At 58.7% G+C, this 23,944-nt stretch overlaps 3 protein-coding genes across 8 annotated transcripts in view; 1 reads left to right on the top strand and 2 right to left on the bottom strand.

Moving 5' to 3' along the window:
- Positions 1-1,779, top strand: part of APBA2 (amyloid beta precursor protein binding family A member 2) — a 66,517-nt gene extending 64,738 nt beyond the window's left edge. For all 6 annotated transcript variants that reach the window (XM_066238505.1, XM_066238504.1, XM_066238506.1 and 3 more), the window contains 2 exons: positions 477-617; positions 842-1,779. In XM_066238505.1, coding sequence (XP_066094602.1) covers positions 477-617; positions 842-913 — 213 coding nt within the window. In that variant the 3' untranslated portion in view covers positions 914-1,779. The remainder of the gene's footprint in view (positions 1-476; positions 618-841) is intronic.
- Positions 1-23,944, bottom strand: part of ENTREP2 (endosomal transmembrane epsin interactor 2) — a 103,012-nt gene that overhangs the window by 660 nt on the left and 78,408 nt on the right. The window contains exons 3-11 of the mRNA XM_066238510.1: positions 17,701-17,811; positions 12,753-12,887; positions 10,770-10,877; positions 10,352-10,512; positions 9,909-10,044; positions 9,048-9,132; positions 8,338-8,544; positions 4,399-5,862; positions 2,723-2,802 (exon numbers count right to left, since the gene is read on the bottom strand). Coding sequence (XP_066094607.1) covers positions 5,540-5,862; positions 8,338-8,544; positions 9,048-9,132; positions 9,909-10,044; positions 10,352-10,512; positions 10,770-10,877; positions 12,753-12,887; positions 17,701-17,811 — 1,266 coding nt within the window. The 3' untranslated portion in view covers positions 2,723-2,802; positions 4,399-5,539. The remainder of the gene's footprint in view (positions 1-2,722; positions 2,803-4,398; positions 5,863-8,337; positions 8,545-9,047; positions 9,133-9,908; positions 10,045-10,351; positions 10,513-10,769; positions 10,878-12,752; positions 12,888-17,700; positions 17,812-23,944) is intronic.
- Positions 22,592-23,887, bottom strand: NSMCE3 (NSE3 homolog, SMC5-SMC6 complex component). Its single transcript, XM_066239620.1, has one exon. It carries the CDS (start codon positions 23,832-23,834, stop codon positions 22,971-22,973), a length of 864 nt encoding a protein of 287 aa, XP_066095717.1. The 5' UTR covers positions 23,835-23,887; the 3' UTR covers positions 22,592-22,970.

Below are 23,944 nucleotides of genomic sequence, written 5' to 3'. Positions count from 1 at the left end.
GCGTTGTCACCCCCCCAGCACAGGCCCCGGGGAACCCCTCAGCGCTCTTTCTAAACAGCCCCTCCTCCCCCTCCCTGCACATCCCTGCAAGGGGTGAGGTCTCCAGTGGGGAATATCTGCTTCCCCGAGAACGGCACCCCGTGAAGTCAGAGCCACATGCCAGCGGAGGGTGGGTGAGACTGACCGAGACAGGCATCCCATCATTGCAGGGTCTGCTGTGCCACCGCCCACAGCGGAGTCCCCCGCAGGCCCCCTGACCTCTGGGGGTGCTGACCAGCTTCTCGCCCCCTGACTCTCGTTGGGGTTCCCTGCCTACGAGCATGAGGACCCCTAAGAGCCGTGAAACCCTCGAGAGAGAGAGTAGCTGCAGGTAGCATCTGTCGGAATGTGAGCCCGTCCCCTTGCTGGGGACAGGTGTGCGTGCGTGCGTGCCTCCCAGGTGGCGGGCCGGCGCGCTGACTGGCCCCTCTGCTTAGATCTGCAGCCTCATGCGGGGCGGCATCGCCGAGCGTGGCGGCGTGCGCGTCGGCCACCGCATCATCGAGATCAACGGGCAGAGCGTGGTGGCCATGGCTCACGAGAAGATTGTGCAGGCTCTGTCCAACTCGGTGGGAGAGGTGAGACCGTTGGGCCCGGCCACGCAGCAGGAGGGTCACCGCCTGGTGGCAGCTCGGGCTGAGGGAGACCCAGCACTTGAGGTGAAACAGCTCGAGCCTTGGGCGGGGCCCGGGGACACTGTCTGCAAAGCCATCCTCGGGGACGGCCACGGGGGCCCTCGTCCTTTACCCGGGGGGCCGCAGGGGGCCGGGAGGGAGCTCCTCAGCCCCCCTCTCGCCTGCAGATCCACATGAAGACCATGCCAGCCGCCATGTTCAGGCTGCTCACGGGCCAGGAGACACCGCTGTACATCTAGGCGCTCCGCAGAGCCGGGGCCAGACCTGCCCTCAGCCGCAGCCCAGGACCCGGCTCCCCAGGAGGGCAGCCTCCCCACCCACTTCTTCTTTCTGACGAAAAGGGGTGCATCTGTCCAAGGAGGCTCGCAGGAGCCTGTGTTTGTAGGACAGTCACGTGTTCCGACCCGTGTTCTCACTGAGGACAGTCACGTGTTCCAACCCGTGTTCTCATCGAGGCCGACAAGGTGTGTGCGTCCCTGAGCGGCGTGGTGTCTGTCTGTCCTGAAGCCGCACAGCGAGGGCATCAGGGGGCCCTGGTGGCCCCCGGGGGCTGATGGTGCCACTGCCTTGCCCTGCCCATGGGTCACCGGCCCTCAGGATAGCTTTGAGGCTGAACTTGGGAACAGGGGCCGTTCAGCGTCAAATAAAGGATGACGGCCACTACGTCAAAGTCCCAGAACTGTCTACCAACGCGTCTGGTCTGACTTCCGACGAGCCACTCGACTACACCTGCCACCTGTCCCCTGGTCTCCGCACCTACCTGGGCACGCTCCTCCCAAGGACAAGGACGGTGGCCGGGCACCAGCCCTCTGGGCACAGCCTGTCCACACACACACGCTTCCCCCAGGACGGAGCCCACCGGGCACCTAGACCCGGGGAGCCACAGCCGCAAGCAGTATTAGAGCGCCCCGTCTAGTTCTGTCCCTTAGAGATCACGGTCACCTGACGTCACCTGGCCTGGAAGTCTCTCTCTGGCCCGGCCCGAAGAATACACTGTGACTTGAAGAAGCCTTACCACGCAGTAGCCGCCACTCCAGGGTCGCCGTGTCCCGGGATGACCTGTGCGTTGCATGCCGCCGACCGTAGGAAGACTCGCTCCCCCCCCCCCCCCAATAAACCTGGTGTCGTGATGAAGAGATGTCTGCGTGTGGCTGGTCTGTTAGCCGGAGCAGACGTGCGACTTCCCACCCCCACACAGTGGACAGCGCCCGCTGACCCTGTGGCCCCTCAGCCTCCCTCCGGGCTGCGGCCTCAGGGCTCTGCCCCATCCGTGGTGACGGGTCCCTGGGCCCGCCGCTTGTCCATGGTGCCCAGTCGGGAGACAGGCTGCCGGCTAACGGAACGGGCGAGCCGCGGGCTCCTCCTGGTTCAGACCCGAGAGGCGTGTGCATGTGTGAACGGGAGAGCCGCGGGCTCCTCCTGGTTCAGACCCGAGAGCCGTGTGCGTGTGTGAACGGGAGAGCCGCGGGCTCCTCCTGGTTCAGACCCGAGAGGCGTGTGCGTGTGTGAACGGGAGAGCCGCGGGCTCCTCCTGGTTCAGACCCGAGAGGCGTGTGCGTGTGTGAACGGGAGAGCCGCGGGCTCCTGGTTCAGACCCGAGAGGCGTGTGCGTGTGTGAACGGGAGAGCCGCGGGCGCCTCCTGGTTCAGACCCGAGACGTGTGCGTGTGTGCGTGTGTGAACAGGAGAGCCGCGGGCTCCTCCTGGTTCAGACCCGAGAGGCGTGTGCGTGTGTGAACGGGAGAGCCGCAGGCGCCTCCTGGTTCAGACCCGAGAGCCGTGTGCGTGTGTGAACGGGAGAGCCGCGGGCTCCTCCTGGTTCAGACCCGAGAGGCGTGTGCGTGTGTGAACGGGAGAGCCGCGGGCTCCTCCTGGTTCAGACCCGAGAGCCGTGTGCGTGTGTGAACGGGAGAGCCGCGGGCTCCTCCTGGTTCAGACCCGAGAGGCGTGTGCGTGTGTGAACGGGAGAGCCGCAGGCGCCTCCTGGTTCAGACCCGAGAGCCGTGTGCGTGTGTGAATGGTCCGACCAGCTTGCAGGAGTCTCCTTACCTGCAGGTGAGCTGCAGACAGGAGGACTGGACAGGACCCCCCGTAACTTCTCTCTCTCCGCGGCTATCATCCGGGGTCACCTGGTGTGGGGAGGCCGGGGTGAGCGTGAGCTTTGGTCAGGGGGCTCGGGGACCTTGGACAGGCAGGTGCGACCTCTGGCCCACCTACAAGCAACCCTCACTCCCGCCAGGAGCCCGCCCAGGACAGCCCACACCCTCGGGGGGTGAGGAGGAAGTCACAGAGTCCAGGGCTACGTCCCTGCAGTGCCCAGGACAAGGCTGGTGAAGGGGGCCCAGAGAGGAACCCCCCAGCTCACAAATGACACACGGGGGAGGGGGACGCAGTCGAGGATGCACATAAAGGCCCCGACTGCAGGGTGCTCTGAGCCGGGGGGGGGGGCACTCCTCCTGGGGGGCCTCTGAGGTCGCGTGCAGGAGGGCAGCTGAGTGCCAACACCATGGGGCGTGCACGTGTCCGGGCACCCGGCAGCCCCAGGAAGGGCGCCTCGTGCTGCGGGCCAGCCCCTGAGCCCAGCTTGTGCCCGCCCTTGGGGCCCTGGTCACCGGCCATGCCTGTGCTCTCCCAGCTGCCCTCTCTGCCCTGTCAGACCTCCGACACAGGCCAGGAACGGTGTACATCAAGCACTGATCACCATGAAAACACTTTGCAATACGTCAAATAAACACAAGCTTCCCGTTGTACAAACAGGTCCCCTGTGGCCTGAAAACTGTTTCCTACAAATTCTGCCGTAAGGGCAGCATCCGAATCAATACAGCCGGGGGGGGGGGGGGGGGTAGGGGGGGTGAGGTTTCTGTCACAGGCACTGAACTTGCACCACTGAGGCCACCTGAGACTAAGTCCCCCGTGAGGGAGGAGCCTCCGCCCCCAGTCGCCACAGCGTGGGGCCCAGAGCTCACCCACCTCCTGTTCTCACGGCCCCTGGCCAGGGTCCCCACCTCAGGTCCCGGGGAGAGAGCAGGAAGAGTACCGGGACCCAGGACCCAGGCCTGTGCAGGTGGGGGTCCCACTACGACCTGTCAGGGGGCTGGGGAGCCTGTGAGAGGGACGGAGGCTCCCAGCCTGCCTTCCGTTCAGTGTCTCTTCTACTCAACCGACCGGGGGCTCCTAGTTCCCGCGCCCCCACCCCCCAGGGAGCTGAGGCGTGGGATCCCGGCCCGTTCCCACGGCTCTAACCACCTCTCTTCCCAGGACATTTCCCAGACGCCCAGGTGGGGCCCTGAGCAGGTGGGCAGGTGCCAGCCCAGGAGGAGGGACACACCTGGGGAAAGTGCCCCCCCCTGCAAACAGAAATACAAAACCAAGCAGGAGGGGTGTGGGCTGAGGACACTGAGCAGGGGCTTCTGGCCAGACAGCCACTCGTCCTTAAAGGGGGTGCTGGGGTGAGGGGGGCTGAGGAGGGGGAAGCAGCGACTGACAGAGCCCCAGGCCCGTCTCCTGCAGACACACCGGCCTGAGCTGCCCCCAAAGATGGGGAGGGGAGCACAGGGGGCTCCCCCCAGACCACCCAGAGGACACAGGACCCCGGGGGCCCCTTGGGAAAGCCCTCACCTAACTGCCTGCAAGGGAACGTGCTTTGGGGGACTGGAAACGCCCCTGGTTGAGACAGAGAAGAGACTTCCCACTTCCCGGTCTGAGTACAGGACCTGTGAATGTACCTCTGGTGTCTCCAGGGAGTCCTGGGTTCTCAAGAGTCCTTAGCTATCTCCGTGGGCAGCAGGGGCCGGTTCCCAGCTGGCTGTCACTGCCTGGGGCCACAGGAGGGCTTGGGTCTCTGGGCTGGACACCCGGCCCCATCTCAGCTTCCAACGACGCAGACAGATGCCACCACAGGGTGCAGAGCAGGAAGGGCAGGTGCCATACGGTTCTCTGGCCCGGCCCGTGGCTCTTGCTGGCCTGTCCACCGCAGGGACCACTGGCTGCAGGGCCAGTTCAGCTGTCCTGACTGCTGTCGTGGGCGGCCGGGTGCAGGTGTCTCCACGGCTGCCACGTCTAGAGGAGGCCGGGCCTCTGCTTCTGCCGAGCTGACTCGGTAGGTGTTTGTCACAAACGAACAGTTCATGACCCGGGTCCTCCAGCCCACAGGTGGCCGGGCCACCTGAGACCCGCTGACCCAGGAGACGCTCATCTCTGGAGGCACCAGCATCTTCTCCCTGGACTGGACCTCCATCCGCCGGGCCCCCCCGGACGCTGACCCAGGGGAAAACGCGCTGTCCCGGGTGCTCACTGACACGGATGCAACACCACGTGTCTCTGCACGACTCGACCTGGTCACAGGGACGCTGGAGAGGAAGTTCCATGGGGCTGGGCCGAGGGGGGGTCTCCGCAGAGCCCCTGCCTGCTGCTCGTGTCGGCAGGACACCGGTGCTCACACCGTCCACGTCCGAGTGATGAAACCACGTGAGAAGACAGCCTCGTGGCCTGACACCACCTGCATCCACTCAACGCTCAGCCAGATCGGGGATGGGGAGGGTCCTGGGGTTTGATGGCCCCGACTCTGAAAATCCCGCGTGTCTTCATGCCAGTCACTGTCACTGTCCCCTTGTCACGCAGGTCAGTTCCAGGGGCTCCATGCCTCGCAAGGTCAGAGAGTTCACGGTGGACGCGACGGGGGTCCTGCTCTGTACGACCGGACTGGGTGGGAAGTGTCACCCGCAAGGGAATGACTGATCAAGCCCTCCTTAGCGAGGGGACAGGAGCCACTCCGGGCCGCCCCAGGTGCCCCTGGGCTGCTGGCCTCTCCCCAGCGAGGCCCCCGACGCCAGGCCTGTCCATGTCCCTGCCGAGACCCGTGACCGCTCACAGCTGATCCAGAACGGCAGCGCTGAAGGCGGGCTCCTCCCCGTGGTGCTCCTCTGAGCTGACCTCCGGGCAGGCGGCACCCGCTGTGGGCTGGGCCTCGGGCAGGAGGGCACAGCTGGAGTGTTCCAGAAACTTAGCCACCAGAACCCGGGTGTCCGTGTAGGCCTTGCTGTCCGGGACAGGGCAGGGCTGCTCTTTGGAGGCCACCTGGGAGGGCTCTGGCTCCAGCCACTGCTGGGTTTTCCAGGCGTCCGGTTCCCCAGGTGGGGATGCCGGGTGCTGACGGACGTGGGCTGCTGTGACGGACACAGACCGGGCCACTGAAAACCAAGGGAGAAAGCCGCTGTTCAGTGAACCTTCCGGAAGCAGACGCAAGCACGCTCCGGACGGGCTCGACTCTGACGTTCTCGGGCCCTGGGCTGGCGCCTGGACACGCCCCTGTCTCCTGTGCCCGCCCTGTGCCCGGTATGGCCTGGCCCTGCTCAGCTCTGAGTCAGGATGGCACAGCTGAAGGACAGGGGACAGGCCAAGAGGGCCACGCAGGGCAGGATTCCCTAGGTCCCCTCGGCTAGGACCTCCAGCTCACAGCAGGGCAGGATTCCCTCGGTCCCCTCTGCTAGGACCTCCAGCTCACAGCAGGGCAGGGGCCCCTCGGTCCCCTCTGCTAGGACCTCCAGCTCACAGCAGGGCAGGATTCCCTCAGTCCCCTCTGCTAGGACCTCCAGCTCACAGCAGGGCAGGATTCCCTCGGTCCCCTCGGCTAGGACCTCCAGCTCACAGCAGGGCAGGGGCCCCTCTGACGTACGCACAGACACGGCTGCCCCTCCACCAGGTCCTGAGCAGACGGCAGCCCCCTCTGACGGGCAGCAGAGCTTAGAGCGCCCAGGGCCCCATGCCCAGGGCCCACCAGAGCCAAGGGCTGGGACACGGCACCAGCTCCGTGGCCCTGATGGCTCCCTGCATGGGGCTGGTGGCATTCCCAGAGAGCCAGTGATGGGTGATCAGCTGACCGACCCATCCAGAGCCAGATCAAAGCCCCACCTGCCCTGTCCACTGTAGGAACACATCTGGGAGGCCCAGGGCATTCTGGGAGCAACCGGTGAGCCCGCCAGCCCTGGCACGTGGCCTGTCTCCTCTTCCGACAGAACCTCGTGCACGCAGAGGGACCAGCAGGTCCCACGCAGCCTCTCGTAACCACATTCTCTCCCAGCCCACAGACAGCACAGGCTTCCGGGGCGCTGTGAGGACCTGGGGTCAGACCCCGGCAGCCCGGGACCACACATCACCTCCTGTGAGGAGCTGGGGTCAGACCCCGGCAGCCCGGGACCACACGTCACCTCCTGTGAGGAGCTGGGGTCAGACCCCCGCAGCCCGGGACCGCACATCACCTCCTGTGAGGACCTGGGGTCAGACCGGCAGCCCGGGACCCCATGTCACCTCCTGTGAGGAGCTGGGGTCAGACCGGCAGCCCGGGACCCCATGTCACCTCCTGTGAGGAGCTGGGGTCAGACCGGCAGCCCGGGACCACACATCACCTCCTGTGAGGAGCTGGGGTCAGACCCCCGCAGCCCGGGACCACACGTCACCTCCTGTGAGGAGCTGGGGTCAGACCCCCGCAGCCCGGGACCCCATGTCACCTCCTGTGAGGACCTGGGGTCAGACCCCGGCAGCCCGGGACCCCATATCACCTCCTGTGAGGAGCTGGGGTCAGACCGGCAGCCCGGGACCACACATCACCTCCTGTGAGGAGCTGGGGTCAGACCCCCGCAGCCCGGGACCCCATATCACCTCCTGTGAGGAGCTGGGGTCAGACCCCGGCAGCCCGGGACCCCATATCACCTCCTGTGAGGAGCTGGGGTCAGACCCCGGCAGCCCGGGACCCCATATCACCTCCTGTGAGGAGCTGGGGTCAGACCCCCGCAGCCCGGGACCCCATGTCACCTCCTGTGAGGAGCTGGGGTCAGACCGGCAGCCCGGGACCACAAGTCACCTCCTGTGAGGAGCTGGGGTCAGACCCCCGCAGCCCGGGACCACACGTCACCTCCTGTGAGGACCTGGGGTCAGACCCCGGCAGCCCGGGACCCCATGTCACCTCCTGTGAGGAGCTGGGGTCAGACCCCCGCAGCCCGGGACCCCATATCACCTCCTGTGAGGAGCTGGGGTCAGACCCCGGCAGCCCGGGACCCCATATCACCTCCTGTGAGGAGCTGGGGTCAGACCCCCGCAGCCCGGGACCCCATGTCACCTCCTGTGAGGAGCTGGGGTCAGACCGGCAGCCCGGGACCACAAGTCACCTCCTGTGAGGAGCTGGGGTCAGACCGGCAGCCCGGGACCACAAGTCACCTCCTGTGAGGACCTGGGGTCAGACCCCGGCAGCCCGGGACCCCATATCACCTCCTGTGAGGAGCTGGGGTCAGACCCCCGCAGCCCGGGACCGCACGTCACTTCCCCATGTTCCACAGCAGGTGTCACCCAGTCTTAGAACAGCAGCCCCTCATGAGGGCCCAGAGCGGCGTGAGACAGGGCTGCTCCAAGCCCCTGGCAGTAGGCCCGGGTGCCAAGAGGCACCGTCTAATCCACAGAGAACTCGGCTGACACACAGAAGGGAAAAGGGAGCCCGTGGTGACACTACAGAAAGCCTCCGTGGCCGAGGAATACACCGGAGATGCCCGGCCAGCCGAGGAGGACCCGCCGACAGGCCCCTGCACAGACTCGGGGCTCCCAGGGCCCCAACCCGGGGTCAGCGAGGCCCAACGACACCCGCTGGGGCCGTGGGTGGGCGGGGCCAGCTGTACCTGCTGCCCTGGACGAGCACGCGGTGGGGTCGCTGGTGGACCGGGCCATGCGGCCAGGACCTGGATGTGCCCGTGTGCCCCGGTCAAGGCCCTCAGGGGACGCAAGGTCGGGCTGCGAGGCTCCCGCCGGGCCCTCGGGAGACAGGTGGCTCGGGCCAGGCATGGTGGCGCCCTCGGACGCTGGGCGGCCCGTGCTGTCGGCCGGGGCTGAAAGACACAGGACACAGCATTAGCACTGGGGCCGGGGACCACAGCGCCACCCCCGTGCAGGGACAGAGCCTGCCCACATGCCCATCAGAGCAGAGAGGGAGGCATGGCCTCCCAGATCCCTGTGGGGGTGTGGACAGCCTGCCCTTCAAACCCAGGCCGGACAGAGCTGTCGTCCTGGGGGTGCGGACACACTGGCCAGGCTGACAAATGCACCGAGGCCGGGGGCCAGAGCACCTCCCAGGGTCACCCCAGGAGGGCTGCGAGGTGGACTCCACACCCCACAGGTGACTGAGAGGCAGAGACCAGGCACGGCCCCATCCGGGCAGCTGCTGGCAGGTCAGACATCCCCACGGCCGAGTGACAGAACACTGGGGGGCGGCAGGAGAGGAGAGAGAGGAGGGGGACACCCTGTGAGAGCTGTGAGCTCAGTTCAAATGCCGCTGGGGTGAGGTCAGCCGGGGTGAGGTCAGCCGGGGTGAGGTCAGCTGGGGTGAGGTCACCTGGGGTGCAGTCACCTGGGGTGCTGAAGCCAGCCACGGCCTCGGGGTCCCGGGAGCCGGTCACCAGCGGGTCTGCACCCAGGAGCTGTGGGAGGGGACAGGGTGGCCAGTGAGTTCCAGGTGGACTTGCTCTGGGGGCACCACAGAAATAGCCCCCCGCCACAAGGGCTGACGGGGGCCCAGTGTCTCGCAGGGATGCCGAGAGACGGGCGCTAACGTCCCCACCAGTCCCCTGGGTCCTTGATGTCCCAGGGACGAGGCTGAGGATGCCCTCGCTGAGGTCAAGGGCATTCGTCTGACCTTCCGCAGTCAGAGCGCCGTGCACTCCCAGGCCAGGTGCTGCCCTGAGAGCCCCTGCCTTCCGTATCAGAGCCACACAGGGGCCTCAGGGCCCCCACAGGAGGCCGGCAGCCCCTGCCTGCACAGCTGACCCCTTCCTTTCACCACCCTCTGCTCCCGCTTCCCTTGTGGGGGACAGTGAGGGCCCTGTATGCTCGGGGCCAGCGCAGCGGGGACCCCAGGTGGCCCGGCAGTCAACGGCCCTGTCGGTTGTCCTGGAATGAATGGACTCGCTGTGCCCGCAGAGACCTCGGGAATCCTCCGCCCCCCTGCCCCCCGCCTGTCCGGCCTCTTTTCAGTGGCCCCACCCAGGCCATGAGCCCCACTGCGATGACAATGGCATACCTGAGCCCTGGGAAGAGCCCAAAGGAAAAAACCCTGCATTTTCCTGCTATTTCAGACTCACTTTGGGGACACACTTGCAAACAGCGAGCTCCGGGGCGGGGAGGGTGAGGCGACCCGCAGGCTCGGGGAGACCCCCGCGCAGCCAGCCGGGGTCTCGGGGTTGGGCCCGGGGCTCACCTGGCTGCCGGGCGCCCGGCCCACCACGGCCTCGTACGGCGGGGGCAGCTCGGCAGGGTAGAGCAGGCTGGGGCTGTTGATGGCCAGGTCGTACAGCGTGCTGAGCGGGGAGGGCGTGAAGTCCAGGTGGAGGCCCCTGAGAAGGCAGAACCACCCAGCGGTCACTCGCGGGGAAGGAGCGGGAACGGCAAGCAGCTCGCCGAGAGAGCCCGTCTCTGGTCAGAGCTTCCCCTGGACGCACGGACGCCCCGTGTGTGAGATAAAAGCCCGACTCCCCGGGTGGTGTCAGCACCATGTCCATCCCCCCCACAGCCCCGTCCACTAAAATGGCCCTGCAGCCGGTCCCACCGTTCGTTAAACATGTGACCTCAGTGGCTGTAGCGGCTGTAATTCAACAGCGGCTCCACGGTCAGTGACAGCCACTGGCCAGGAGGCGGGCTCACCTGGGGGCCCCGGCGGTGGGCGTGTGGGCGTACTCGGGCGGGTAGTACGGTGGCGGGGGCAGCGGGGGGATGAACTCGTCGAAGTCCAGCATCTGGTGCAGGACGGCGCTGTGGGGGGTCACACAGGCCGGGCTGGAGGACCGCGCCCTCTGGGGCAGGAACTGGAACACAGGGAGCCGTCACCTCACGGGGAGCCCGTCACCTCACGGGGAGCCCGTCACCCCACGGGGCCCACTGTCCGCAGAAGCTAATGCTGCCTCCGTTTGTCACCGCAACTATCAGACCCTGCTGGCTAAACGCGTGTTTTTCAAACGACAGCGTCTGTGACCCAGGGACGTTTCTGTGGAGCCCAGACCCCTTGGAGGTGGCAGCCGGAACGCCCCCTTTGCCCCGGGGCTGGGAAGGGAAGGCCACTCACCGTGTGCAGGATGCCAGAGGACACCACCTGCATGCAGCACGTGGCCGTGGCCAGCGCACACACGATGGTGGACAGGACATTGAGGGCGCACACGCTGAAGAGCAGGTCCTGGGGAGAGAGATGCAGGGGAGCGTCACCTGGGGGGCCGGGTGGCATGTCCTCAGCCCCTCGTGGAGGTCCTGCTCTGTGATTTTCCCACCATCACCAAGCCCGTCTCGATACGCCTGTGTATGAGCCTCCGTAAATGCCCAAGGACGTCTCAGGTGCAGGCACGGCCCTGGCCGGTTGGCTCAGTGGTACAGCGTCGGCCCAGCATGTGGAAGTCCCAGGTTCGATTCCTGGCCAGGGCACACAGGAGAAGCACCCATCTGCTTCTCCACTCCTCCCCCTCTCCTTCCTCTCTGTCTCTCTCTTCCCTTCCCGCAGCCAAGGCTCCACTGGAGCAAAGATGGCCCAGGTGCTGAGGATGGCTCCATGGCCTCTGCCTCAGGCACTAGAATGGCTCTAGTTACAGCAGAGCAACGCCCCAGATGAGCAGAGCATCGTCCCCTGGTGGGCGTGCCAGGTGGATCCCAGTCAGGCGCGTGCAGGAGTCTGTCTCTCTGCCTCTCCCCTGCTTTTCACTTCAGAAAAATACAAAAAAAAAAAAAAAAAAAAAGCATAGGCACCTTTTTCTCTCATACCGCCCAGACCGGACCTGTCTCTTTAAACGCCCCCAGGGGCCTGTTAAAAGGTAAACTGAGGCACGCTGGACACCCCAAGAATGTTTCTGAGCACACACAGATTCCCAGCAGGGTCAGGAGGTGACAAGAGGGGTGAATGGGGAGGGTGCAGGGACAGAGAAGGAAGAGACCCGGCTGGCTGACTGGGGTCTCAGGGCCGTGACACTGGCTGGGGCCCGGCTGACACACAGGCTATGAAACCACTCAAGCCGGCCCGGTCCGTGGCCTCCTTGTTTAATTGTGTGTGGGGGGGGTTGATTCTGGGAATCTCTGCTTGGCATGGGGGAGGGTTAGGCCCCTTCCGTGCCGTCTGCCCTGCTCATCTGTCCACCAGCTCCAGTGTGCTGAAGTGAACAAGGCCCTCACCTGGACTGAGGGGTCACCACGCTGGCATCTGAAGCCACACCCCTGGAGGACCAATCACAGGTTCCCAATATCGGGGGGGGGCAGCACCTTCCTCCTCTTGCCCCAGACGCCAGGGCAGCTCTCTGGGTTCTCCAGTGCCTCACACATTGTATCTCTCACACATTGTATTTCTGACACATTGTATCCCTCACACATTGTATCTCTCACACAGTGTATCCCTCACACATTGTATCTCTCACACATTGTATCTCTCTCTCTCTCTCTCTCTCTCACACACACACACACACACATTGTATCACACACACACACACACACACACACACACACACACACGACAGAGCGCCCACAGGTGGCCACGACCGCTCTATATAAAGCAAGCCCACAGTCCATAGGCACTTTCCAGCAGTCAGTTCTGGTTTTCAGGAATAAAAAAAGAATAGTCGCAGAAAGGAAAATAATAATATAAATGCTTTCCTGTCACTTAAGAAAAATGAGGTGCTGTTGAGCAGATAGCCAGGGACAAGCGATCAAATCTCATTTCCTGAATTTCTTTAAAAAAAAAAAAAAGGGAAAACCACCGGTCACCCATCCACAGACAGCGGGGGCAGCCGAGATGTCCGACGCGCAGGAGAACCCACCACGCCCATGTCTGTCAAGACCTGTGTGCCTGCTGGCCCCCCGCACCCCCACAGTGACCATGGGGGACGGGAGCTGGGAGAGGCGACGCCCTCGGCGTGAAGACGCGTGACCCTCCACAGACCCTCCCCGCAGAGAGACGCCCTCTCGCGCTGACCCCACATCGGGGGATCAGGAACCAGAAGGGACCCAAAGGGGCAGGTGGAGGAGCCCGATCCCCTTCCCAAGCATCTGCCGGGTGCCCGGGGCCCGGCGTCACCTGGAGGGTCAGCCGCACGGCGTTGCAGTCCTCCCGCAGCGGGTTCAGCTTCAGTGTCTCGCCCAGGTGTCCACAGCCGGCGGCCGGGTGCTGGGTCTGGCAGCAGACGCACACTTCCACGCTGTCAAACTTGATCTGGACAGAGGGACGCAGACAGAGCCACGGTCAGCCCAGCGTCCTGCCGCCGGGCTGGCACACCTGACCTGCACGGTGACTGGTACACCGCCATGCCTCAGTGTCGAGGCCAAAACGACCGTGTTGTCGTCGTGGACAGAACCCACGGAGAACACCAGCAATCAAGATTACTTCCCATCCCTGTTTTAAAAGTGACAGGTAAGAAAGAACAAATGGACGTGAAGGAACCTAGGCCAGGCAGTTATGGGAAATGACAGACAAACTGCAGGAGGAGAGGAAACCCCTCACACTCAGCTGTGCGTTTGCACAGACTTAGCAGGGCTAGCTTCCCTTTCATTTTGGAGGAGGTAAGTAGCTAAGTTCATCAAATAAATTCCGGAATATTAAAGAGTTAACTATTTTTTTTTTAAAGGGAAACAGAAGAAAGCACACCATAACCAGAAGAAATTACTGGGGTCACATGATATTCGGAGAAAGAGGTCACATGCTGGCATGGTCCGCTCCTTGGGGCAGCCGTTTCCTACCCAACTTCATGGCTTAGCGAACTCCTATTCATCCATCAAGACCCCTGCCCTGGCCGGTTGGCTCAGCGGTAGAGCGTCGGCCTAGCGTGCGGAGGACCCGGGTTTGATTCCCGGCCAGGGCATATAGGAGAAGCGCCCATTTGCTTCTCCACCCCTCCGCCGCGCCTTCCTCTCTGTCTCTCTCTTCCCCTCCCGCAGCCAAGGCTCCATTGGAGCAAAGATGGCCCGGGCGCTGGGGATGGCTCTGTGGCCTCTGCCCCAGGCGCTAGAGTGGCTCTGGTCGCAACATGGCAACGCCCCGGAGGGGCAGAGCATCGCCCCCTGGTGGGCAGAGCGTTGCCCCATGGTGGGCGTGCCGGGTGGATCCCGGTCAGGCGCATGCGGGAGTCTGTCTGACTGTCTCTCCCTGTTTCCAGCTTCAGAAAAATGCAAAAAAAAAAAAAAAAAAACCCCGCTCCTGCTGCACGCTAGAGGCTCTGTCCCGCTTCCCATGCCGGGAGCTGCGAGCCTCTCCCCTGAGCCCCACTCTGCCGAGACATGTGTGTCATCCAGTCCCACATTCCGAGGTCCCAGGTGCCCCCTGAGGGCAGCCACCACATCTACTATGACAGCGTTCGCTGTGCCCATGACTTGTCAGCTTTCAGTAAATGCTGAATAAATGTAAATGCCTCGAGTAATTAAAACCATGGAAAAGGGAAAAAACACAATTTGGGTGTTCTTAAAAGCTCGGAAGTCAGGAGGAGAGCTGTGGAGCAGGCTGGAGGGTCTGAGAACTGCGAGGTCCTCAGAGACCCAGGGGCCCAGCCAGGGCTGAAGCTGCAGGTGCCAGACCCTGAGGCCTGTGCTGTCCCCAGCGGTCAGTTTCCAGCACTCATGGGCAGCTCCAGCCATGGACTGTTTACTGAGGATGATGGTGAAGTCACACGGAAAGGGAACGGTGTTGCTACAACGGGAAATTCTGGGCGAAGGTGACCAACGGCAAAGGTCAGTCAAATGTAAATTTCTCATGGAATCAAGACAGGCCAAGACTCTCCCTGGTCCACGGTGAGCACAATGAAAGCTGTGTCTTCTGGCAACGGTGGAAGCCGCGCAGGAATCCGATGGTGACCAACAGCCGCCTGTGGACTCTCAGCCACGATTCCCTTCCTCCTCCAACCGGGTGTCGTCAACAGTCTCGTGTCCTCTCCCTGTGTGTCATTCCTCACGGGGAGGCTAAACCAGGGTTGCCCTGGTGACGTAGGGCTCTTCCGGGGGCTGGGGCTGCGTAATTGGCGTTGGCTTGGTTACCAGATGCTTTCAGTTTTGAGACCAGAGCTCTGGCTACAAAGGCAGTGACAAGCCTCAGGGGAAAATGTCTGGCAGGCTTTGGGAGGAAGAAGGTGGTCACAAAATCTATGCATCGGGAGTTCCTCGCGACTGTGGTCCTGATAACCAAAAACTGCGGTCAGCTCAGCTGTCCTTTGACAGGTACTAGCCACTGCTCCGTGAGGGTGTTGTTCACCACTCCGCACTCCAGAGAGAGCAAGACAAATAGATCTACTACCTGTGTACGTGTGTGCCCATGCATGCCGCACCGTCAGAGTGGACACTGTGTTTCCTGCCCACCTCACCCCCAGCATGCACCTCCTGCCCCCCCTCCTCCACCGTAACTTCCTTTCTGGGAATCATCTGTTGGGTCCCCCTGGAAGAACCGTTAAACAGATGCATTCCTGTCCCGGCCAATCAAAGTGCTCCCTTCCTGGACTCCGACAACAAAGAAGGAACAAAGAGGTCACAAACCACTGGCCCTTTTCACGGCTCTGGAGCTGTGTGCCGGTGAGTTTGGGGTTCCCGCTCAGGCCCCTCTGGCCAGGCCTTGTGCCCCCAAGAGCTTTGCTGGGACCAGGCAGACCCAGATCCTATCAGCCCGCACCCTTCCAATGAATGGCCCCTGGCAGTGCCACCCAAGGACACTTAAGAACTCAGGTGCCAGCCTTGGCTGGTTGCCTCAGTGGGAGCAGCATCAGCCCAGCATGTGGAAGTCCTGGGTTTGATTCCCGGCCAGGGCACACAGGAGAAGCACCCAGCTGCTTCTCCACCCTTCCCCCTCTCCTTCCTCTCTGTCTCTCTCTTCCCCTCCCACAGCCATTGGAGCAAAGATGGCCTGGACACTGAGGATGGCTCCATGGCCTCTGCCTCAGGCGCTAGAATGGCTCTGGTTGCATCACAGCAATGCCCCAGATGGGCAGAGCATCGCCCCCCCGCCACCCCCTGGTGGGTATGCTGGGTGGATCCCAGTCGGGAACATGTGGGAGTCTATCGCCCGGCTTCTTATTTCAGGGGGAAAAAAGAAAGAAAGAAAGAACTCAGGTGGCATCAAATCACTGGGGGAAGTACTAGGTTACTCAGGAAACAGATTTAGCAAAGCTAGCTTCCCTCTTATTTTGGAGGAGGTGGGTAGCTAAGTTAATCAAATAAATTCCAGAATATTAAAGAGTTAACTATTAAAATAAAAAGGAAACAGAAGAAAGCACACCATAACCAGGAGAAATGACTGGGTCACATGATATTGGGAGAAAGAAGATCTTGCCTTTGGTTCCAAGGTAAGAGCACAAAGTCATAGATCCCAACACACAGAAACTAAAATTTTCCTATGTCAAAACATAAAATTAAAAAGCCAACAATCACCCAGGAAATATATCTGACCAACATAAGCTGCAGGATTCAAAACCGTAAATATATAAAAAGCACTTCCAAATCAATAAGATAAACCATTAAATATAAAAATGGGTAAAGGTCCCCAGGTGATTCACAGAAAAAAAAATACATAAATGGTGCGTACGTATGTATGTATACTATACAGAAGTGTGAGATTGAGAGTTAAAGTGCCCCTTTCCGAGCCGTTCATACAGAGCGTGACCCAGGAAACAGGGTCTGAGACAAGACGAGGAGGAGGTGGCCTTGCAAGGCTGGGTCCTGGGCTTTCTCGGGGCTGGACCTCTGGGCATGGCCACCTCCTCCCACAGGCAGTGGCCTTGTCCTGGGATCAGAGGGTCACAGAGCAAACGGCCGGTCCCCGGGAGCTGCCGGGGTCACCGTCCTCACAGCACCGAGCGTTCAGGAGAGAGGGAGCCGACCGAGCGGTGGATGTGAGTCAGGAGGTCAGCCTTTCTGAGGGGGACGGGCTCGGGGCTGGGGGGGTCCTCAGCAGCTCCGGGGACACGCTGTCCCACAGCCGGGATGCTCTGAGAGCATCATTTCGGGACACTGGATCACTACGGTCTGGGCCACACGGGAAGCTCTCAGTGTCGGCATTCAGAACTGACTCAGCAGGAACCTCGGCATTGACACTGGGCAGCCTTTCTCAGACCCGGCAGCCTGGGTCGGGAAGGCCTGCGGAGGCCGCAGCTGCCCCTGGGGACCCTAGTGGCACGGCCACGGGGAACGGACCTGTGGCCTTGAGGCAGGACGGCCACAGCTAAATTCAGGACAGCCCCGGCTCTCTCGGAAACAATGGCCACAGGCTGGGTACTCTCACAGGCGGCTGTGAAAGGGGCCCCTCCCTACCCCACCCAGGCGGCTGTGAAAGGGCCCCCTCCACCCCACCCCCCGTCCCCGGCAGCCACAGTTTCGTCAGGAGTCCAACTGCACCCTTACAGAACCTGACCGGACATACCTGACTCCTCCCTGGTCTTACCGTCCTGGGAGCTGAGTGCGGAAGGATGATTCCCGCGCAACACACAACGTCCTGACTCCCAACCACGTACACAGCGCACCGTGTCTAGTTTTCTTAGATCTAAAACCCAATTCCCGTTTTCAATTGAAAAACGAGTGCAAAATTGCTTTGGTGTACTTCTTATCATCTATAGAGAGAGCCACAAAAATTAGGAAATATTTCAAAATGAATAGGAAACCATAAAATATCCCCTAATTTTTGTGAGCAATATAGAATATCTCAGCGCTTGAAATCGACTCACAGCATTGATTTTTTTCAAATCCCAGGGAAGAAAAAAAAAAAATCAATTGCTGCAAAATGCCAAAACATCCTCGTTCCTAAACAGATTCGTTCTGAAATGGCACCTACCAGGCGGTGCTCAGAACTACTCCCCTGGGAGCTGATTTACAAAGGGACACTAGCTGTCACCTCAGAATGTCTCGGAATGAATCAACTTTTCAATTCCTTATGCAGTCCCAGCAGAATAAAAGCCAAGGATAGGATACGATTGCTTTTTTAAAAATTACTTCCGTACGAAAGCCAGCCCGGACCTACGTTCATTCCCCAGAAGCTGTGGGTCCCGCCGGTCACTCACCAGCTGACAGCCTTCTAGGGAGCCAACCAGCTGGGCGTTCTGACAGGAGAGGATGGAGCCGGCCAGGTTCAGCATCACACACACCGCGGAGAGCAGCATGAAGAAGGTGATCTGGGAACCGACCGAACAACAGAAACAACAAAAAACGGGTCATTCGCTCGGAGACACTCAGAGGGGAAGCACCGGGCTGCATTTCAGCTGATCAAATGATGACCCGCGTCACGGGGTTCCAAGGAGAGTCTCAGGCCTCCCAGTTTCAAACCTGCCTTCCCTTCCATCAAACCGGTCACCTCTGAAGGGCTGTTTGCTGTCAGGGGCCGCGATCTTACTTGAAACATGTCCTGAGATATTTTAGAAGCGAAACGCAACGCAATGCGCAGCTCACGCATCATGGAGACGTAGGCTTGAAACCCAGGTGATCCTGGTAACCAGCGTCGTCACTCTGATACATTTAATAAAAAGAAGTAAACTGGCAAATACTACATAGGCTCCAAATAGTTTAAGAATCTCAAAAACAACTTAGAAATTTCTAGAGGAAAACGAGCAAACGTTTCTTTCTTAGAAAGCCTTTTTTTTCTTTTTCTTTTTTATGGAGAATTCCATACCTCTGTGACCCAGTGGTGAGCCGGAGCTCACACACCCATCACCCACTCTCAACAATTAGTCAACTCATTATTGTGATTCAGTTACTTCTCCCCTTCAGGCAATTCTGTGGCATTACATTGAATGATTTTACTCTAAATATTTCAAGTGTGTGGGCCTAGCCTGTGGTGGGGCAGTGGATCAAGCATCCACCTGGAAATGCTGAGGTCGCTGGTTCATAACCCTGGACTTGTCTGGTCAAGGCACATATAGGAGTTAATGCTTCCTGCTCCTCCCCCCTTCTCTCTCTCTCTTCTCTAAAATTAATAAATAAAAAAAATTAAAAGTGTGTGATTCTAAAGGCGTAAGACTCCTTTTCAAAAATGTGACCAGTGGTAGAACGTCGGCCTGACGTGCAGAAGTCCCGGGTTCGATTCCCGGCCAGGGCACACAGGAGAAGCGCCCATCTGCTTCTCCACCCCTCCCCCTCTCCTTCCTCTCTGTCTCCCTCTTCCCCTCCCACAGTCAAGGCTCCATTGGAGCAAAGATGGCCCGGGCGCTGGGATGGCTCCTTGGCCTCTGCCCCAGGCGCTAGAGTGGCTCTGGTCGCGGCAGAGCGACGCCCCCTGGTGGGCAGAGCGTCGCCCCCTGGTGGGCGTGCCGGGTGGATCCCGGTCGGGCGCATGCGGGAGTCTGTCTGACTGCCTCCCGGTTTCTAGCTTCAGAAAATACAGGAAAAAAAAAGGAAAAAAAATGTGACCAAAACACAGCACTTACCTTCAAAATTCATTACATTTCCTTAATTGTCCTAGATCAGGGGTCCCCAAACTACGACCTGCGGGCTGCAAGCGGCCCCGAGGCTATTTATCCGCCCCCGCCGCACTTCCCGAAGGGGCACCTCTTTCATCGGTGGTCAGTGAGAGGATCCGCATCCCGTGGTCCTGGAGCACTGTCTGTGGCGGCACCGCAAAGCCTGGCGTCGCTCACGGGCAGTACCACTTCCGGTGTCGCTCACGTACAGCACTACTTCCGGTGTCGCTCACGTACAGCACTACTTCCGGTGACGCGGGACGCACGCGTCACAGCTCCGGAAGTGCAGTCATACCACTTGTTACGGCTAGCAGTGACAAATATGGAACCGGACATTGACCATCTCATCAGCCAAAAGCAGGCCCATAGTTCCCATTGAAATACTGGTCAGTTTGTTGATTTAAATTTACTTCTTTATTTTAAATATTGTATTTGTTCCCGTTTTGTTTTTTTACTTTAAAATAAGATATGTGCAGTGTGCATAGGAATTTGTTCACAGTTTTTTGTTTTTTTTTATGGTCCGGCCCTCCAACTGTCTGAGGGACAGTGAACTGGCTGGCCCCCTGTGTAAAGTTTGAGGACCCCTGTCCTAGATAATTTTGTACTTTGAATCAGGTTACACAGAATGCCAACTTGTTATGAACCGTAGATTGTTTTTCTTGGATATATATGTGTTTGTTTTTTTACTTACAGGGCTTTCCCCTTCACCGTTTTTTCCTTCCTTGAAATGTGTTGTAGTTTCCTATAGCCTGGACTGCCGATTGTCCCCCATCACCAGACATAAGTACCTCGAACCCCCTGTGGTTCTGGTAATTTGGTGGTGTGATCCAGGGGTTTGAGAAGGCTAACGGAAGGCAGACGATGTTAGCAGCCATTCTGATGCTTGCTTAGACCCGTTAATTTATTTGGATTTCCAAGATGGTGCTGGTTTCACGCTATCATTTCTCCTCCTTTTTTTATCCCGAGGCATCAGGTATACATAGATTTCCCCTCCTTAACTGTCTTGTTACCCTTGGGGACAGGTCATATCGGAAAAGCAGGATATACGTGACAGTCACTCTGTCAATTTTCCAGAATTCATGTAATTGGTGGGGACTGTGCTGGGTGGACAGAGTAAACCCAACCTCGGTTGTCAGCGAACACTCGGGCTAAACCTGACCAAACGCATCTTTGGGATCAAGAATAATCTTTAATGAATCAAGAGTAGGGACAGGGCTTGTCCCAGAAATACAAGAACGGTTAGACACTGGTGTTAATCACACGACACCAAAAAATAGACCAAGTGTACAGAGTATAAACAATGTAATCGTTAGCAGAGTATGATAAAATACACGTTAAGCCATTCATAACTTTACTAAACATCTCTAAGTAAGCTAGGAACAAGAGGGAAATGAAAGAACCCAGTTAAAAATATTCATGGGGGGGGGGGGAAACTAAGCAAACAACACACCTGATTATAAACTTTAAAAATTGTTCCCTTTAAAATCAGAAACCGGGAATCAGGAACATCCTTGAGGGAAGAGGTTGCCACTTTTTTCTCATGATGTACTGTGGCTCCAGCCAATGCAAAAAATAGTAACACTAAAATAAAAAGTGTAAGAACTGGAAAAGAAGGGAAAAAACTATTATGAATCTATAGAATTATAGTAGCAAAGCAATTAATGAACAACTAAGGTCTCACAACAAAAAACTGATGATTAATGCTTCTCATCTCTCTCCGTTCCTGTCTGTCTGTCCCTGTCTATCCCTCTCTCTGACTCTCTCTGTCCCTATAAAAAACAAACAAACAAAAAAAACTAATGCTAGGAGCCAACAGAAAAAAAAATAGGCAAATTATATCCATACCTCACACCATACCCCAAGATTAAAACCATAAATGTCAGAATCAAAATGTTGAACACTTAGAAGAAAATACTAGAAAACCTTTAAAATACTAGAATCAGGGCGGTTAGAAAATTTTACTACTAATTAATAGAGATACAAATGTGGGCGGCAGGTATAAAAAGGTTGACTACCCCTGGCCTAGGTGAAAATACCAATTATGTATCAGAATGCAGACCCGAGGGGAAGGAAAGGCAGTCCTGAGCTAAAGGGACCAGGATCCAGAAATGAAATGTGCAAACCAAGTTCAAGGACCAAAGACATTCCACGGATGATATAAAGGCAAGTTCCAAATCAACAGAATGAAACCTGGTAAGCCTATTTATTGCCTTCCTCCACACCACCACATACCCACCAGACTCTTCTAAGATGTTTCCAGATGACAGTGTTCATCACCTTTTTAATTATTTACCTCATTTCACAGTTAAGGAGCAATACCTTCCTCCCAAAACAATTACACTTAGTCACCCACTGAAAAATTATTTGTTGGCTCTGTCAATAAGCAGCATTTCGCCAGACGTTATGAATAAGGGAGGAGACCATGAGCGCTTTTCTTTGGGTGCATTTAATCCATACAACAGACTAGGGTATAATGATTCTTTTTTCCCCACTTTACAGATAAAATGAGGTTCAGAGAGTTTAAAACCAACCCCAAATCACCACACTGACACAGCATGAGCCATAATTCAATTTCAGTTTGTCAACCTCAAAACCTACGCCCAATTTTCACTATCCTCCAATGATCTCTCTTTGAGGCCCAAGGGAGAGGTTAACCTCTCATTTCTCTGCCTCTTACTATATTTCTCATGGGCTGCATTCTCCACACCAGGAATTATGTTTTCTTCATAAAACCTTTGAACAGTCAAGACTAAAAGAATGCTGTCCTAACTTTTGAGCCAGTAATAATTCTAATTCTAGGAATGACTCAGAGCAAGATAATGAAAGGAAACCTTTAAATAAATTTTTTTTTTAAACTGCTCCTGACCAAAGAAAATAATTTATTTAAAAAAATTTTTAAGAAACCAAGTATGAAACCCTCCACACCAGGTACTGTGCCAAGAACCTTACAAATACTTCCACATCTAATCGTCAGGCAGCCCACACAATGGAAGCTCATCAGATCCTTTTCTAGGCGAGCAACAGGTGTCAGCTGTTCAGGTAGAGCGTGGATACGAACCCAGCTGGTCTGCTTCCCAAGCAGGCAGGTAGGTAATCACCGCAGATTTATCAACTTTTCTGTGACCTGCCCCCACCCACCCCCCAGTTAGGGAAACATATTTTATATTATCCAATCTACACTCTCGCACGCGCAAACACACGCCACAAAGCAACATCTACAAAACACTCTTTACCTTCATATGCAGCCAAAAATGTTTTTTAAAATGCTGGTTTTGAGTCATGAAAAACCAGCACCCGATGAGTTATGTAGCAAAAAAACCCCAAAAAACAAAAGCTAAGCTCAATGGTTAACCACAGAATTACCGAGTTGAATAATTGTGAATGTAAAAAATTGTTATTCGGAGAAAACACGCTTTCCTTACAACGACGTACAATGCTTACATACGCCAAAAACATAAGATAACTGTGTTAAGACAAAAAGTAAAAAGGACATGGACCATTATCGTTTTACTTTATAAAGGCTTTTATTTTTCCTTACAAACCGTGGTCGTTAAGAGCCTATCCAACTTTCCCTTTCTCGGCTCCAAAGCAACTAAACTGACCGATGAGTTCTTTGTTTTAGATCACGGTACAAAGTAACAACAATAACAATAATAATTTTTTAAAAAGCCTGACAATTAAAATAAATCCTCTCCTCCTGTCTTTTCTAAATGAAATGTGGAGCCCAACACTTCATGGTAGGAAAAGGACAAAAGTTGCCAAACGCGCCCTAGAAGCGACACACACAGGTCAGCGCTGCAGAAATGCGCTCCCGTCCGCGGACCCCGCGCGCGCCCTACACCCGGGGGTCCCCTGGGGGGTGGGGGGAGCGCAGAGCTTCAGGAGGACGGGGCCGGGGCCGCGGCCGGAGCGCTGGCCTGGGCTCGCGCGCGGGCCCGGTCCTCCTCCTCGGCCAGGGCCTCGCAGTACTGCGCCGGCCAGTCCCGCGGGTCCTGGTTGTGGACCTTGGCCACGAACTTGAGCACCTTCATCTTGCTGGTCTCCAGGCCAGTGCGCGGGCCCCACTGCAGCTCGTAGTCCACGGGGTCCGTGTGCGGGATGCGCCGGTAGTCCAGGTACCGCTGGCGCACGAAGTCCTCGGTGATGAGCTTCTTGGGGTCGCCGAAGACCAGGTGCCTCCTGGTGGGGTGCACGCCGAGGCGGCGCAGGAACTCCCAGACCTCCGTCTCCCGGACCGCGTTGCCCCGCATGAAGATGAGCCCCAGCAGGATCATCAGCAGCCCGGTGGTGGGCGTGCCCTGGTCGCCGCGCAGCGCCGCGTCCGCCTCCACCGGCTCCAGCGTGTTGACCAGGACGTAGGCGCTGCTGCGCGGCTCCAGCTCCACCAGCCGGTAGCCGAACACGTACTCCAGGCGCTCGGCCGCGCGCCGCAGCAGCTCCGGGAAGACGTCCCGGTACTCGCCCAGCACGTGCTTGGTGATGTCGGCGCGCTTGACCGGGATCTTCTTCTGGTCCTTGATGAGCAGGAACTGCACCAGCTCCGCCACCTTCAGCTCCAGCTGCTTCTGCGAGCGCGGCCCCACGGCCGGGCCCGGGCCGGAGCCGGAGCCGGGACTCGGGGCAGCCGGGGCGCGGCGCGCGCCATGCCACGCAGAGCCGCCTGCGCCGCGGGAGGTGCTCGGGGCCTCGTCCCGCTCGGCCTGGGAGCTGGGGCGGCCCCGGCTGCGCGGCCTCGGCAGCATGGCGCGGCGGGCTGGGGTTCCGGGGGGAGGGGGGAGCGGCGGCGGCGAAGGGGATTGTGGGCCGGCGCGCCGTGCGTCAGGGGCGGGGCCCGGGCGGCGCGCGCGCCTTT

Source organism: Saccopteryx bilineata, chromosome 7 (genome assembly GCF_036850765.1).
Source record: "Saccopteryx bilineata isolate mSacBil1 chromosome 7, mSacBil1_pri_phased_curated, whole genome shotgun sequence".
NCBI classification, from domain to species: Eukaryota; Metazoa; Chordata; class Mammalia; order Chiroptera; family Emballonuridae; genus Saccopteryx; species Saccopteryx bilineata.
Note: the sequence above shows the minus strand (reverse complement) of the source record. Positions and strands in the feature narration are given on the sequence as shown.

Bases quoted from the DNA above. Each gene is read 5' to 3' on its own strand.
- NSMCE3 (XM_066239620.1), bottom strand. From the start codon at position 23,834: ATGCTGCCGAGGCCGCGCAGCCGGGGCCGCCCCAGCTCCCAGGCCGAG.